The sequence below is a fragment of the Bufo gargarizans genome, unplaced genomic scaffold (genome assembly GCF_014858855.1).
Source record: "Bufo gargarizans isolate SCDJY-AF-19 unplaced genomic scaffold, ASM1485885v1 original_scaffold_1489_pilon:::fragment_2:::debris, whole genome shotgun sequence".
Classification (NCBI taxonomy): domain Eukaryota; kingdom Metazoa; phylum Chordata; class Amphibia; order Anura; family Bufonidae; genus Bufo; species Bufo gargarizans.
Genome location: NW_025334384.1, coordinates 134,709 through 150,000, shown reverse-complemented (window position 1 = coordinate 150,000; position 15,292 = coordinate 134,709). Strand labels below are relative to the sequence as shown.

Sequence of the window (15,292 nt, the reverse complement as noted above, 5' to 3'; positions counted from 1 at the left end):
CAAGTACATTTTTGCCCAGGGTCCAATCAATATTAAAGACGGCCCTGGGACCACAGAGGACAACAGGTGCCACCAACTTTGACCATCACGCATAAATAATACAAAGAATAATGTTCTGTAAAAATTGAAATTCTATGACAAATGTGAGAGCATGTATACTTGGATTGGGGTGATAACATGAAGAAAAGTTCCCTCGTGACCCCTGGGGTCACTGGAAAGATGGCAGTAACAGGCTGTGATCTTTCTTCCTCATGTCACTAGTATCTTGCACCTCCCACTCCTTCCAGAAAAATGAAGAAAACTTTTCAAGCTGTTCCCCAACCTCAAAAGGTGACAAAATGGTTGGTGGACTAAGATGGTAACAAAATCACAATGTGGTCACAGACTCAACAGGAAATGGTCATCAAACCGTTTCCCTTTTATTAATGCAACATTTTTTTTTTAATAAGAAAATAGCAAGCTTCAGCTCACGAGTCTGCTGCAAATAATTCCTCAGCCCAGATGCCTTATATTATAGAGAAATCCTGATTCTGAATCCCAGTGGATCCAACACATAAAGGCAAGAAATCCAGCAACAAGTACTTGGGTAGACTATTAAAATGTAAGCTTTAATTCACAGCAATGAATATAATTAAGGCTTTCTTTTGAAAAGCGTAAGAAAGCACCACTTTTCCCATGAGTTATGATATGTGCTTTTAAACTTTTTAATTAATTAATGTTGACATTTTAACAGTCTACCCAAGTACCTGTTGCTCGATTGCTTGCCTTTATGTACAGGTGAAACTCGAAAAATTAGAATAGCGTGCAAAGTTAATTTATTTCAGTAATTCAACTTAAAAGATGAAACTAACATATGAGATAAACTCATTACATGCAAAGCGAGATATTTCAAGCCTTTATTTGTTATCATTTGGATGATTATGGTTTACAGCTTATGAAAATCCCAAAGTCTCAATTTTAAGGTACCCTTTGCTCAGGGGATATGGATTAATTAGCTGACTAGAGTGTGACACTTTGAGCCTAGAATATTGAACCTTTTCACAAAATTCTAATTTTAAGCAATTCCTTTTAATCTGCATTATTGAAATAAATGGACTTTTGCACAATATTCAACTTTTTCGAGTGTCACCTGTATATGATCTTTTTGGTCTTGTTTTCAACCATTTAAAACGAGTTTTAGGAACTCACCTACAGCACCTAAAAGGGGGCAATTCTTAAAGGGTATGCCTACCCCTGAAACTAATTTGCTGAATTTCTCTAATATATTTTGATTAAAAAGAAATTAAATAACTTTGCAAATAATCTTTACTAAAGGGATTGTCCACAGGGTAGGGAATACAAGTCTGACCAGCGGGGTCCAATCGCTTGAGCCCCCTCTGACTGCAAGAACAGGGGCCTTGTGTTCACCCATTTGAATGGAGCGGTGGCCATTCATTCAATTCTGTGGAAGTCCTGTAGTCATCTCTGGTAGTCCCAGAGATTATGATTTACGGTGTCTGCTTGGAATTAGACTATAAATAAAAATCTAGGATGGTAGAACTAATTATTTAGCTAGCAATACCACTTACTTAAAAAAAGATTTTGCTTGATGCTCACTGTAGAAGTCCATGGCTTCAGCACTAGAACACAAAACATGAAACCATTAAAACTGCTTTTGTGCCAAAACAATCTCCTGGATTAACACATGTTTTTTACAGAATTGTTTTCTTTCCATCTTACAACCAGAACAAATCAATATAGTTACTAAACAATTTCAGTCTAGAGATGCTCACTGACATTTGTTCCAACCAGGGTATACACATGCACTCTCGTCCAAGTGTGCATGTATTCTCAACTGAGAGAAATGAATAGACTCTGGACACCTCTGGTGGTGGCTTACCTCCCTTGAGAAGAAAAGTATTGGGCATGTTCAAATCCAGCTGGTCCAACTCTTCTTTCACCTGACTTCTCCCATCTGATGAGAGTCAGGACCCCCCAATACAAGTTAGATGGTAGGGTAGAAATCGTTGAGTTTGGCTGACATTTATTTAATGTATATGGCCAGCTATAGTGTACAGGCCCTACAGCCCTTAGGTCTCCCCTCTCTTCACTATAACTAGAAGATTGGTTGGAGTGCTAACGCATAGAAGGTTAAAGGGTCTTTCCTAGGGGGCAAAATTTTATGTAAAGTGCTCAGAGTGGTATAAAAAAAAAAAAGGTTAAAAAAAAAAAAAAAAAAGGATATTCACCTACACGGATCCCTCACAACGCCCGTTCTGATGCTTACTATGACCTTCTCCTTCCTCCAATCTTAAAAGGGTTGTGCCACGAAAAATAATCGTCATTTTTCAAACCAGCACCTGGATCTGAATACTTTTGTAATTGCATGTACCTAAAAATTGTGTATAGCCTCTGAGCTAATCAATAAAATGTATCTGTATATCGCCACCTGCTGTTTGTTATTTTCCTTTTTTCCATCCACCTCCCTGCGGTAGTCCTATGCACTGAGTTTAAATATTCAACTGCCACCAGCCATATCTTCTGTTAGAAGTTGTGGTGGTTACATGGAAAGAGCTACAGCAGAAAGGACACAGCCCCTGAGCTGCCAGCCTGAAATAGAAAGAGTAATTGGAGCAAGGAATGGGGCGATCTCTGGATCCATGTGAGGTACAGGGCTGGTTCTAGCTTTGGTAGACAGAGAGATAGTCATGTACTATAGGACGTGTCATTTTTACATCAGTCATGGCATAAGCAATTTAACACAGGGAATGTCAGCTGAGCCAATTACTGGCTGAGTACTTTACTAAAAATGCTGCCTTGCTAGACAACCCCTTTAAAAATAGCTTTAAAGGGTACCTCCATCAAATGTTCAATCACATATTACCAACTAATTTTTTGGTACTCTACTTCCTGTTCTGGCTCTTTAACCTCCTCTTTATTTGGAATATTAGCACGACAAACGTCTTGCTTAACTTACTTAGGCCATCACTGCAGCCAGAGAAGTGGGAGGGGTGTGACTCATTACATGTCTGTGGACATCTTTATCTAGGCCTACCTACACAACAAGTGATGTCATGCTGTCATCCCAATTCTACATCTACTATTATGCTAGCAGATACTGTTTTCCGCTCACAGCAGTTTTTCTGCTTTCTAGTTGAACAAAATCCCTATTCTGTTGGAAGTGTCCTTTTAAATAGTGTGATTATGTTTTTTAAAGTCACCCCAAGTTTTTCTGCTGGATGTCACAACAGCCATATACTAGACAACAATGCCTTGTGTAAATGTTACTATGATCAATGAGAAGCTATAGTTTTAATGTTTGCTGCTGATCTTCATTTTACACACTGGCCAATTACTGCTTCTGTTCGAACAGACAGAGGTGTAAATAGAGCCCAAAAATATCCCTGCCAGATTAATGAGGTGCTTTGCATTATTTGACTAAACTAATTAGATCCAATGAGCTCTGCATGTGTCAACTAACAACTAATACACTGCCAGACATCAGAACATTAAGAGGAACATCTTAGGCTACTTTCACACCTGCGTTAGGTGCGGATCCGTCTGGTATCTGCACATACGTATCCGCACCTATAAATGCAAACGCTGGTATCCGTTCAGAACGGATCCGTCTGCATTATTCTCTCCAAAAAAAAAAAATCTAAGTCTAAGTCAAATGGATCCATCCTGACTTCACATTGAAAGTCAATGGGGGACGGATCCGTTTACAATTGCACCATATTTGTGTCAATGTAAACGGATCCGTCCCCATTGACTTACATTGTAAGTCAGGACGGATCCGTTTGGCTCTGCATCGCCAGGCGGACACCAAAACACTGCAAGCAGCGTTTTGGTGTTCGCCTCCAGAGCGGAATGGAGGTGGAACGGAGCCAAACGGATGCATTCTGAATGGATCTAAACTGATCTGTTTTGGGCCGCTTGTGAGAGCCTTGAAATGGATCTCACAGGTGGACCCAGAAACGGCAGTGTGAAAGTAGCCTTAAAGGGTCTCTTTGGGAATGATTTAAAATGGGTGCAAGCAACCTGTCCTAGAATGTGAGCAGGACTGGTCGCCACTTGCAGAACTGCCAAGGGGGATGATGGGGTTGGGCCTCACTACACACTACATTGCTCTACAATAGATGGTAATAATTTGGTCCTGCCTACGATATACCATCATGGCTGAGCAGCATGATAGAAATGCACACCAATGATATTGTATAGTATATACAAGGGCCAGAGCACCCCCACACCCCCCCCAGAGAACCCTTTTCTTACTCATAATCTATAGATAGATGGATGGATAAGTCATCAGCTTCTGATCATCGTGGGTTCGACACCCGGGACCCACATCGATCGTTTGAGAAGGTGGTCTTCTCGCTGCTTCCCACAGGCCAGTGATGTCACGACTATGTCACATGGTCTGGGCGCAGCGCAGCCTCATTCACTTCAATGGGGCCACATTAAATAGCCGATCAGATGACCTAACCCTGTGATGGCTAACCTCCAGCACTCCAGCTGTGGTAAAACTACAACTCCCAAGATGCTCACTTGCTTGGCTGTTCTCAGAACTCCACAAAAATGAATGGAGCATAGCTGGAGTGCCAGAGGTTAGCCAAACCAATGGATAGCTCATCAGTAAGAAAAAGGGTATAGAATCCCTTTAAGGAGAAATTCTGTGGCAGTGAAAAAGACAGCAGTTCATGGAGGTTCGGTGAAAGTCTGCAGAGACAGCAATATGCAGATTTTACTGCAAAAGGCAATGAGCCAAGGAGTAATACTGCTGTCTAGGTGGAACTCATAGGTGTCATTTCAGAAGGACATTTTATATCCGTTTATGTGTATACCTTAGGGCTCATGCACATGACCGTTGGAAGTTTTGCGGATCTGCAAAACACGGATACCTGCTGCATTTTACGGAATGGAATGGCCAGCTCCTAATAGAACAGTCCTATCCTTGTCTGTAATGCGGACAATATTAGGACCTTCTAATTTTTTGTGGAACGGCCATGCAGTCGTGGAATGCACACAGAGTTGCTACCATTTTGGTGCGACCCAAATGAAGTGAATGGTTCCGCATACGGGCAGCAAAAAATACGGAATGTACACAGAAAAAAATAAGTTTGTGTGCATGAGCCCTTACAGTGTAATAAGTATAACATATTTATAAATGTATCAATAGCATACAATATCACGATAGACAGACAAAGAAATAGATAGATGATTGATAGATAGACAGATCGACAGATTGATAGATAATAGATAGAAAGATAGATAGATAATACATAGATAGATACATGATTGATAGATACATGATTGCTAGATAGATACATGATTGATAGATAATAGATAGATAGATAGATGTGTAAATATGTAAAGGTTTAGGTGATTTGATATCTTTGTCTCCAGTATCTTATGTACAGAGGAAATTATCTATACAATAGTTTAGACTGAGGTTTAATCACCCGGTGAGATATACTGCAAGACGTAGAATCTCATCTGCTCATGGCAGTGTTCCCTTGTCCTCTACTTGTGGGCTAGAGTTTCTGCACAGGTCATACTCAGGTAGTAATGGACTGAAAGGCTTAAAGAGGATTTGGATAAGTTGCCAAGTGAGTGTTGCCCTTCCCTTTGTCAAAGAGATGAGTTGCTGCACAGTCTGCTACTGCTAGCACTGATTAGACAATGTCAGACTGTGCAGGGACATATCCCAACTGGTAACACCAAGCTGTCTATGCATTCAGAATCTTCTTGTAGGAAGAATACAGTGACATCATATACATCATAAGAAAAGATGCTCCAGAATTGTAATTTCATATGGAATATAATTATTTACTAAAACAGACATGTCCAGAGTTGTGACAGGTCCTCGATAGTTGGTTGATGGAGCTGGCTGTCCTATAGACCTAAGGTGCTCAGACACCTTCAAGAGCTGTCTTCCAAACAGCTATCTCTCCTAATTCCCCCATACACAATTACACATACATACTTGGTTCGGCCTAGAAGTGTGTGTTTGTTTAGGCAGGCCAGTATGGAGACTTAGGCCTCTTTCACACGAGCGTGTCCGGATAAAGGTCCGGATGCATTGCGGCAAACCCGCGCGAGTAGGTTTTGATTGCGATTGCGTTCCATTGTTCAGTTTTTATCGCGCGGGTGCAATGTGTTTTGCACGCGCGTGATAAAAAACTGACTGTGGTACCCAGACCCGAACTTCTTCACAGAAGTTCAGGTTTGGGTTCAAGGTTGTGTAGATTGTATTATTTTCCCTTATAACATGGTTATAGGGGAAAATAATAGCATTCTGAATACAGAATGCCAAGTAAAATAGGGCTGGAGGGGTTAAAAAAATAAAATAAAAATAATTTAACTCGCCTTAATCCACTTGTTCGCGCAGCCGGCATCTTTTCTGTCTTCATCTGTGAGGAATAGGACCTTTGAAGACGTCACTGCGTTCATCACATGGTCCATCTTTTTTTTTAACCCCTCCAGCCCTATTTTACTTAGCATTCTGTATTCAGAATGCTATTATTTTCCCTTATAACCATGTTATAAGGGAAAATAATACTGATCGGGTCCACATCCCGATCGTCTCCTAGCAACCGTGCGTGAAAATCGCACTGCATCCGCCCTTGCTTGGGATTTTCACACAGCCCCATTCACTTCTATGGGGCCTGCGTTGTGTGAAAAACGCACAATATAGAGCATGCTGCGATTTTCACGCTCATGTGCACAGCCCCATAGAAATGAATGGGTCCGGATTCAGTGCGGGTGTAATGCGTTCAACTCACGCATCGCATCCGCGCGGAATACTCGCCCGTGTGAAAGGGGCCTTACTGGTACTACTCCAGGGTATGGAGACTTATTGGCAAAGCTCCATGGGAAAAGAATATACAAAGAGGTATCTCCCAAGAAAGAGAACCACCTCACAAGTACCACCTATTGGAAATAGCTCCTTATGAGTCAAGAACCGACTTTCCAACAAGCCTTGGAATTTGATAAAAGAATATAGCCAAGCCAGATATCCATCCATAGACACAGTGGCGTACACACAATCCATGGGGCCCCTGTGCGAAACTGATCCAAGGGCCCCCCCGCCCCCCTAGTGTCCCCGCCCCCCCCAGTGTCCCCGCCCAGTCGCCCACCCTCAAGCCACACCTACGCACAGCCCTACCTATATATCGCGCCCATACCTCTTACATCCAGTGACGTCTCCTTTGATGTAGATGTTCTCTTTCTTCATCTTCTCCATTCAGACCGGACCACCATAATGATTTCTTTCAGCCATCTCTCATCTCTGCAGAGTTTGACAGACAGACATCTTAGTTTCCTACCCCCATCAGACCCCCAGTCAGCCCCCATGAGACCTCAGATCAGGCCAAAGACCTCCAGTCAGCCCCCATGAGACCTCAGATCAGGCCAAAGCACTCCAGTCAGCCCCCATGAGACCTCAGATCAGGCCAAAGACCCCCAGTCAGCCCCCATGAGACCTCGGATCAGCCCCCATGAGACCTCAGATTAGCCCAGACCCCCAGTCAGCCCCCATCAGACCTCAAATCAGCCCAGACCCCCAGTCAGCCCCCATGAGACCTCTTATCAGCCCCCATGAGACCTCAGATCAGCCCAGACCCCCAGTCAGCCCCCATCAGACCTCAGATCAGCCCAGACCCCCAGTCAGCCCCCATGAGACCCCAGATCAGCCCAGACACCCAGTCAGCCCCCATGAGACCTCAGATCAGCCCCATGAGACCTCAGATCAGCCCAGACCCCCAGTCAGCCCCCATGAGGCCTCAGATCAGCCCAGACCCCCAGTCAGCCCCCATCAGACCTCAGATCAGCCCAGACCCCCAGTCAGCCCCCATCAGACCTCAGATCAGCCCAAAGACCCCCCATCAGCCACTTTTGGGGTCATGGTAGGCCAGGGCCCCCAGGGGCCCTCACTATTTAAGTCAGGGGCCCAGCCTGAGGCGGGCTTTTCCTGCCAGGCAGCTCAAACCCCCCTCCCCCCGGGTGCCTGGGGGGCTGGGGGCCTAATGTGCCCTGCAGCTGCGGCCTGCCGCTGCCCCCCCCCCGGTCATCTGGCAGGGGGGGATGCCGGGGGCCTAGTTTGCCCTGTGCCCCAGAGAGCCGACGATTGCCAGGCAAGCCCAGGGTCCGGTCGGGTCGGGTCCGGTCGGGTCCGCTCCCCCCCCCGGCTTTTACTTACCGTCGAGTTACCGGCTGGCAGGGCAGGGGAACTTCAGTTCTTCTTCTGTTCTTCCGGTCGGCGCCTCGGCGCGGCGGTCCTCTTCTCGAATCTGACGTCCTCTCTGAATTCCCGCGAGACCTGCACAGGAGTTCACACAGGTCTCACGGGAGTTCACGGGCCCGGCGCCGGCCGCAGGGAGGAAGGAGGAGGGAAGGAGGCGGGCCTGGAGGAGGGAAGGAGGCGGGCCTGGAGGAGGGAAGGAGGCGGGCCCGGGGGGGGCAACTTAAATGGATGCCAGACGCAGCTGCAGCAGGGGCCAGGGGTCCGCAGGCGGCCGGGCCCCCCTGGGGTGCCGGGCCCGGTCGCAAGTGCGACCCCTGCGACCCCTATATGTACGCCACTGCATAGACAGCAGTTTCAGGGTGATTGCCCCTCATCAGTACAGAGTAAGATTCAGGCTGGCTCAGTGCGATGCCTTGGAAGTAGCTTAGGCAGTGGGTTGATTCTCCTTAAAGAACCAGTCCTGTATGGGGTCTTATTGGAAGCACTCCATGGTATGGAGAGTTATTAGTAATGCTCCATGGAAAACAAATATGCAAAGAGGTATCTCCCAAGAAAAAGAACCATCTCACCAGTGCCACCTATTGCAAGTATCTCCCTATGAGTCAAGATCGGAGTACTTCCAGCCCCTAGCCTGAGGCCAGTACAGGTGACATACATTGGTGCTACTACAAAATATAAAATAAAGATATTCTCCAGATGCAGAGCTGCTTTCAAATGTTTCCTAGAAGCACCAGCATTTCCTAGGGAAGACAACGCAGCACATATCGTTCTTATTTTTTTGCCACAATAAGAGGAAACAACTGATAGACGACCAGGGCCGGAGAGAAAATCTTGTCACTTCATACAATTTGTCAGTAAAGCAATAAAAAAAACAAGGTTTTTCTGACCTTTATAAATCCCACTGTCTAATTTTTCTCCTCCACTAATCTTTCTCTCGAAGCAGGACATTTCTCAATCAGATACTTACCGAGACAATAAAACCATCTTGGCTTTGGTAATAGTGAATCCTGTATCTATAATTGACTCCATGATTGAGCCCATCTTTGGAACCGCATCAGGTTTGATCATCGCCAGAGTCCTAAAGGAACAAGAGCCACAGGTTAGGAAAATCTTACCACCTAGGCAACCACAAATGCTTTGAATATGTGAAAATGCACAACAGCAGATGTACAATCTTGTGGCCCTCACTGCAAACCGTGTCTATTTCTATGATTGACAGTTCTGCCGGTTTAGTGTTCATTAGTCCTTTATAGGGCGTTCTTCCCCAGACATACATCGGTAACAAGGAGATGAGCCATGATCTGGAGACCAACAGATACACGGATAGCTACAGTATCTCAAGGAGTCTTAGAGAATAGGCCTCATGGTAGCTTAGTAGTTAGCACTGTGGGCTTGCATCGCTGGGGTCCTAGGTTTGCACGTTCTCCCTGTACTTTAATGGGGTTTTCCCACTAGGGACTGAAACTGATGTGAGTGACGGCAATCTGCACATCGCTGCAGAATATATAAATGCAGTATAAATGATTTTTAATTTTTTTTTAATACCAATAAGTTTCGAAAGCTTTTTGGAACGAAGATTTGTCATGCATGCAGGACTTTTTGTGAGGTCAAAAGCCAGCATTTCTGCCTGCCAGAAAGCATTCGGATACTCGTCAGATCCTATGATAATCAATAGGGATCAGGCAGTTCACGGAATGATCAAACTATGCCAATATGGTGAACTCCGGCAGCCTGTTCCTCTGCCGGAAAAACCTGCCAGATTTCAAAATGCTGATGTGAAAGTAGCCTAACTTGAATAATTGTAAGTACATGCCTGTAAAGAATCTTGCTAGTTAACCCCTTACCTCATAATGCAGTACATGTACAGCGTTATGCGCCCGCATCTATATGGAGCGGGCCTCTGCAGTGAGCCTGCTCTATACACAGTAGGTGCCGGGTGTATCGTACAACCGGCACCCGGCCGCAATGACGGGGAGCGGCAATCGTGCCACCCCCATCATAACCCCATGATCAAAGCTGGTCACGGCACCGGTGAGTTAAGGTAGAGGGATGCAGCTCTCTTCCTTCTGATCGGGGCCCAGGCAGTAAAATCACAGGCTACAATCGGTTGCCATGGCAGCGTGGACGCTGCTTAAACGCACCAGGCCCGTCATGGCAATTTCCATGCTGATCTCTATTAAGAGTGAATAGGACAAGAGATCAAAGGATCCCATCCATGTACTAGCCCCCTAAGGGGGCTAATAGTTATTTTTAAAACACCAAAATATTAAAAGTTTAAATCACCCCCCATCCCAATGTTACATATAAACATATATAAAGAATAAAAAATTAACATATCAGGCATCGCCTTGTTAAAAAATGTCTGAACTATTAAAATATTTTTAAAAATTTCCTGTATGGAAAAAAGTGTGGAATAATAGTGATCAAAAAGTTGTACATACCAATCATGTGAACGGAAAAATATTAAAAGTTTTGGCTATTGGAGGAAAAAATTAAAATAGGCTGGTCTTTAAGGAGTTAAAGGGTTTCTACCACTTGGATTTCACATAATTAGGTGTCAGACACTAGCGCTCCGCTAGTGTCTGCTCTGCCAAACTATCCTGCTATAATAGATTTTCGGGCAGCCGTTTACCTAAAAAAAGAACTTTTATTAATATGCTAATGACCCTCTAGGTGCTATGGGGGCGTCATTAGCACCTAGAGGATCGGTCTACTTTCTCAAGATGCCGCCGCTCAGCGCCTCCCTCCAGCCCGCCCATCTGCTTCGGAATGCATCAAACGGACGACTTCACGCGCATGCGCCGTGCGCGGCTGTATTCGGCGCATGCGCAGTGAATGTCCGACCGCTTCCCTGCTCAGACATCTCCACTGCGCCGATGACGTCATCGGCGCAGGCGCAGTGGAGATGTCTGAGCAGGGAAGCGGTCGGACATTCACTGCGCATGCGCCGAATACAGCCGCGCACGGCGCATGCGCGTGAAGTCGTCCGTTTGATGCATTCCGAAGCAGATGGGCGGGCTGGAGGGAGGCGCTGAGCGGCGGCATCTTGAGAAAGTAGACCGATCCTCTAGGTGCTAATGACGCCCCCATAGCACCTAGAGGGTCATTAGCATATTAATAAAAGTTCTTTTTTTAGGTAAACGGCTGCCCCAAAATCTATTATAGCAGGATAGTTTGGCAGAGCAGACACTAGCGGAGCGCTAGTGTCTGACACCTAATTATGTGAAATCCAAGTGGTAGAAACCCTTTAAAGGGGTTTTCTGGGCTGATGATATTGACCTATCCTTAGGATATGCCATCAATATCAGATGGGGGCTGGGATTTGAGGTTTTTAGAAGCTCCTGTTCCTGAACTAGACACCAAAACTATACAGGTACATCTCAATAGATTTGAATATTATCTAAAAGTAAATGTATTTCAGTAATTCAGTTCAAAACGTGAAACTCATATATCATATAGATCTATTTCACACAAAGTGATCTATTTCAAGAGTTTACTTCTTGTAATGTTGATGAATTTGGCTTACTGCTAATGAAAACCCAATAGTCAGTATCTCAGAAAACTAGAAAATTGAGAAAAAGTTCAATATTGTAGACTCATGGTGTCCTACTGTAATCTGCCAATCAACATAAAACACCTGCAAAGGTTTCCTAAGCCTTTAAGTGATCCCTCAGTCTGGTTCAGTAGGCTACACAACCATGGGGAAGACTGCTGACTTGAGAATTGTCCAGAAGACAGTCATTGACTGACAGAAGCTGGCTGTTCGCAGAGTGCTGCATCCAAGCATATTAATGAAAAGTTGAGTGGAAGGGCTCGTGCACACAAACGTATTTTCTTTCCATGTCCGTTCCATTTTTTTGTGGACTGTACGTGGAACTATTCATTTCAATTGGTCCACAAAAAACATGAAGTTACTCCATGTGCATTCCGTTTCCGTATGTCCGTTCCACAAAAGGATAGAACATGACCCATTATTGTCCACATTACGGAAAAGGATAGGACTGTTCTATTAGGGGCCAGCTCTTCCGTTCCGCAAAATACGGAATGCACATGGACGTAATTCGTATTTTTTGCGGATCCATTTTTGCAAACCACCAAATACATACAGTCGTGTGCATGAGCCCAAAAGAAAACGTGTGGTAGAAAAGGCTGAGATAACTGCAGCCTTGAAAAGACTGTCAAGAAAAGACCATTTGGGAAAGATTCACAAGGTGTGGACTGCGGCTGGGGTCAGTGCTTCAAGAGCCACCACACAGACGTATCCAGAACATGGGCTACAACTGTCGCATTCTTTGCTTCAAGCCACTCATGCCCCAGAGAAGCGTCCTACCTGGGCGAAAAAGGACTGGAATGTTGCTAAGCGGTCCAAAATCCTGTTTTCAGATCAAAATAAATTTTGCTTTTTATTTAGAAATCAAGGTCCCAGAGTCAGGAGGAAGAGCGGAGAGAGATGATGATTTCATTTTCCAGCAGGACTTGGCACCCTGCCACACTGCCAAAAGTACCAATACTTGGTTTAATAACCACGGTATCACTGTGCTTGATTGGCCAGCAAACTCACCTGACCTAAACTCCATATTGTCAAGAGGAAGATGAGAGACACCAGACCAAACGATGCAGATGAACTGAAGGCCACTATCAAAGCACCCTGGGCTTCCATAACACCTCAGCAGTGCCACAGGCTGATCGACACCATGCCACGCCGCATTGATGTAGTAGTAAATCATGCAGAAGGAGCCCAGACCAGAGGGCATATACTGTACATACTTTTCAGTAGGCCAACACTTCTGTATTAAAAATCATTTTTAATTGACTTTATATAGTATTCTAATTTTCTGAGATACTGACTTTTGGGATTTCATTAGCTGCAAGCCATAATCATCAAGATTAAATGAAATCGATCACTCTGTGTGTATTTAATCTATATATGTCTTTCACTTTTTGAACTGAATTACTGAAACTAATTAACTTTTCGATGATATTCTAATTTATTGAGATGCACCTGTACAGCACTGTCCAGGCCTGGTTATTGCAGTGCTTCAGTGCAGCGATAAAACTACCACTGAGAACCACAGCTCCCTTCGAAGTGTTGTTGCTGTGCTGAGCTCCCATCCTGAGGATAGGTCATCAACATCAAAACCCATGAATAAAGTCCTGTGATTATAGCAGTCTTACAGCGATCTCCTCCACAGTATGGGGAGCAGTGATCGTTGTGCCATCGCTCGATTGCATGGCTTGCCAGCGGCAGATCATTATTAGACATCACAACCTGCAAACGATAATTTTTTAACATGTCAAAAGATTTGGAATGCCTGGATTTGATCGTTCATCGGACAATCAGCAGCAGTATAACAATGCCAGATGATTGATAACAAGCGTTTATGCAAATGCTCGTTAGCGATTATCTGCTGGAAAAAAAAAGGGCAGTGTAATACAGGCATTACTCCCAGCAATAAACCTGCTTGGGCATTCTAATGGTGTATATATGGCTTGGGTTTTGTCCAAATAAAAAAAAAAAAAAAAACACACAATTTTTGTTGTGTTCAGTGGCTGCATTTTTGGTACTGTGTTGTAATGTGGTCCAAAAAAAATGAAAAATATAAAAAGGACTGCATGGTTACCAAAACAGATTTTTGTAACCCTATATGAAACTACATTTGGGTTTTCTTTTCTTTCCTAAATATGTCCTATAGTCCATTCCACTGGCTTTTATTATTATGCATTGCACATCAAAATGTAATTCTGTAGCTATTATTTAAAAGCATTATACATACCAATCTGTGATAAGAAAAAAAAAATGGAGCCTGGATAAAAAGTATCATGAAAACAGTTATTATGACGGGAGACAGCATGTTTTATATACACAGAGGAGCCTTACAAGTTGTTATTAAAAATGCCCCTCTGCAAGAGACAAAGCCAACTGACCCAACTTGTTAGGAATGTGACAAACAAAAAAGGATTTAAGCAGTAAGCCGATTTGATCTTCTGATGCCGTATATGAACACAGGCGTTGAAAATGAAAATATTAAGACTATCTGTATTTACAAGAAACTTGAGAAAACTACTGTGTATAATGAATGAGTAAAACATACTTCTCCTTTTTATCGCCAACCCTACGGGCAGTGTATTGGTCTCCATAGTCGACCAGATGAAGCTGACGGGAAAAGACATTTATTCTATTTCCAACGTAGAAGTCTTCTTTACGTAATGCATCATACTTGGTGCGCCTCAGGAAGACACGATGATTTTTCACATCATACTGTGGGCACAAAAATATTACATTAGTGTCAAACAATTAGGGCCAGGTCTTAGGTAAAGAGGGATGAGCAAATCAACAATCATATCTAGACGGGCCTTCCATGTGTCGATTGAACAATCACAACCCATGGACAATAGGGCCAAGAGCTTCATCACCTTTGGCTCCTATACCTTAAATGACAGAAGCATGATGTGACCCTTGGACTGGTACCCACCTCCTCTTTAAGGTGGCCATATGCATTAGACAGAATTTGCTTGATGGTTTAACAGCAGTTGAAGCGGTTATCCAATTTTAAAAATGCCCCCCTCCCCCCGCAATGCCCGGGCCCCTGCTATAGATCATACTTACCCCACTCCTCGACACCAATGTCACTCCAGATTCCAGCACGGCCATCGCTGTATCTCCCCGTTGCGCAGATCAAAACATCCGGCGACGGGGGGTGCAGGCAATAGCAGCCCGCGACCATAACCAGCCTCCCTAGCATCACGGATGCCCTCCTGAATTCAACTGTATTACTGTCCTCAGGACAAGAATACAGTTTCATACTGTGGAGCGGGTGGCAGTATTTTGTGCCACACTGTGGTATGTTGTTCTGTTGAGGCAATATTTTTTGCTGTACTGTGGTATTTGATTCTGCTGAGACAGTATTTTATGCTGCTCTGTTGTATTAGGCTCTGCTGGGGTGGTATTTTGTTCTGCACTACAGTTTTGCTGTCCCCCACCTACTTCTGTTATGCCTACCTACTTGTGTCGCCCCACCTTCTGTCAGTTTAAACCCACCTACAACATAGGACCACTTTTAAAAATTT

At 44.3% G+C, this 15,292-nt stretch overlaps 1 protein-coding gene across 1 annotated transcript; it reads right to left on the bottom strand.

Annotated features, from left to right (window-relative positions):
• Positions 1–208: 208 nt before the first annotated feature.
• LOC122923345 (nucleoside diphosphate kinase 7-like) lies at positions 209–14,876 on the bottom strand. Its single transcript, XM_044274126.1, has 5 exons — positions 14,832–14,876; positions 14,317–14,483; positions 9,192–9,302; positions 1,569–1,619; positions 209–350 (listed from the first exon to the last, which is right to left on the bottom strand). Exons 1-5 carry the CDS (start codon positions 14,874–14,876, stop codon positions 209–211), a joined length of 516 nt encoding a protein of 171 aa, XP_044130061.1.
• Between the last annotated feature and the right edge of the window lie 416 nt (positions 14,877–15,292).

What these genes read in the sequence shown, in the direction of transcription:
- LOC122923345 (XM_044274126.1), bottom strand. Translation starts at nt 14,876, where the DNA reads ATGGCCGTGCTGGAATCTGGAGTGACATTGGTGTCGAGGAGTGGG. An exon ending in GTTGGCGATAAAAAGGAGAA is followed by an intron (nt 9,303 to 14,316) that starts GTATGTTTTACT and finishes TTGTTCCTTTAG; the next exon opens with GACTCTGGCGATGATCAAAC. An exon ending in CAAGCAAAATCTTTTTTTAA is followed by an intron (nt 351 to 1,568) that starts GTAAGTGGTATT and finishes TTACCATCTTAG; the next exon opens with TCCACCAACCATTTTGTCAC.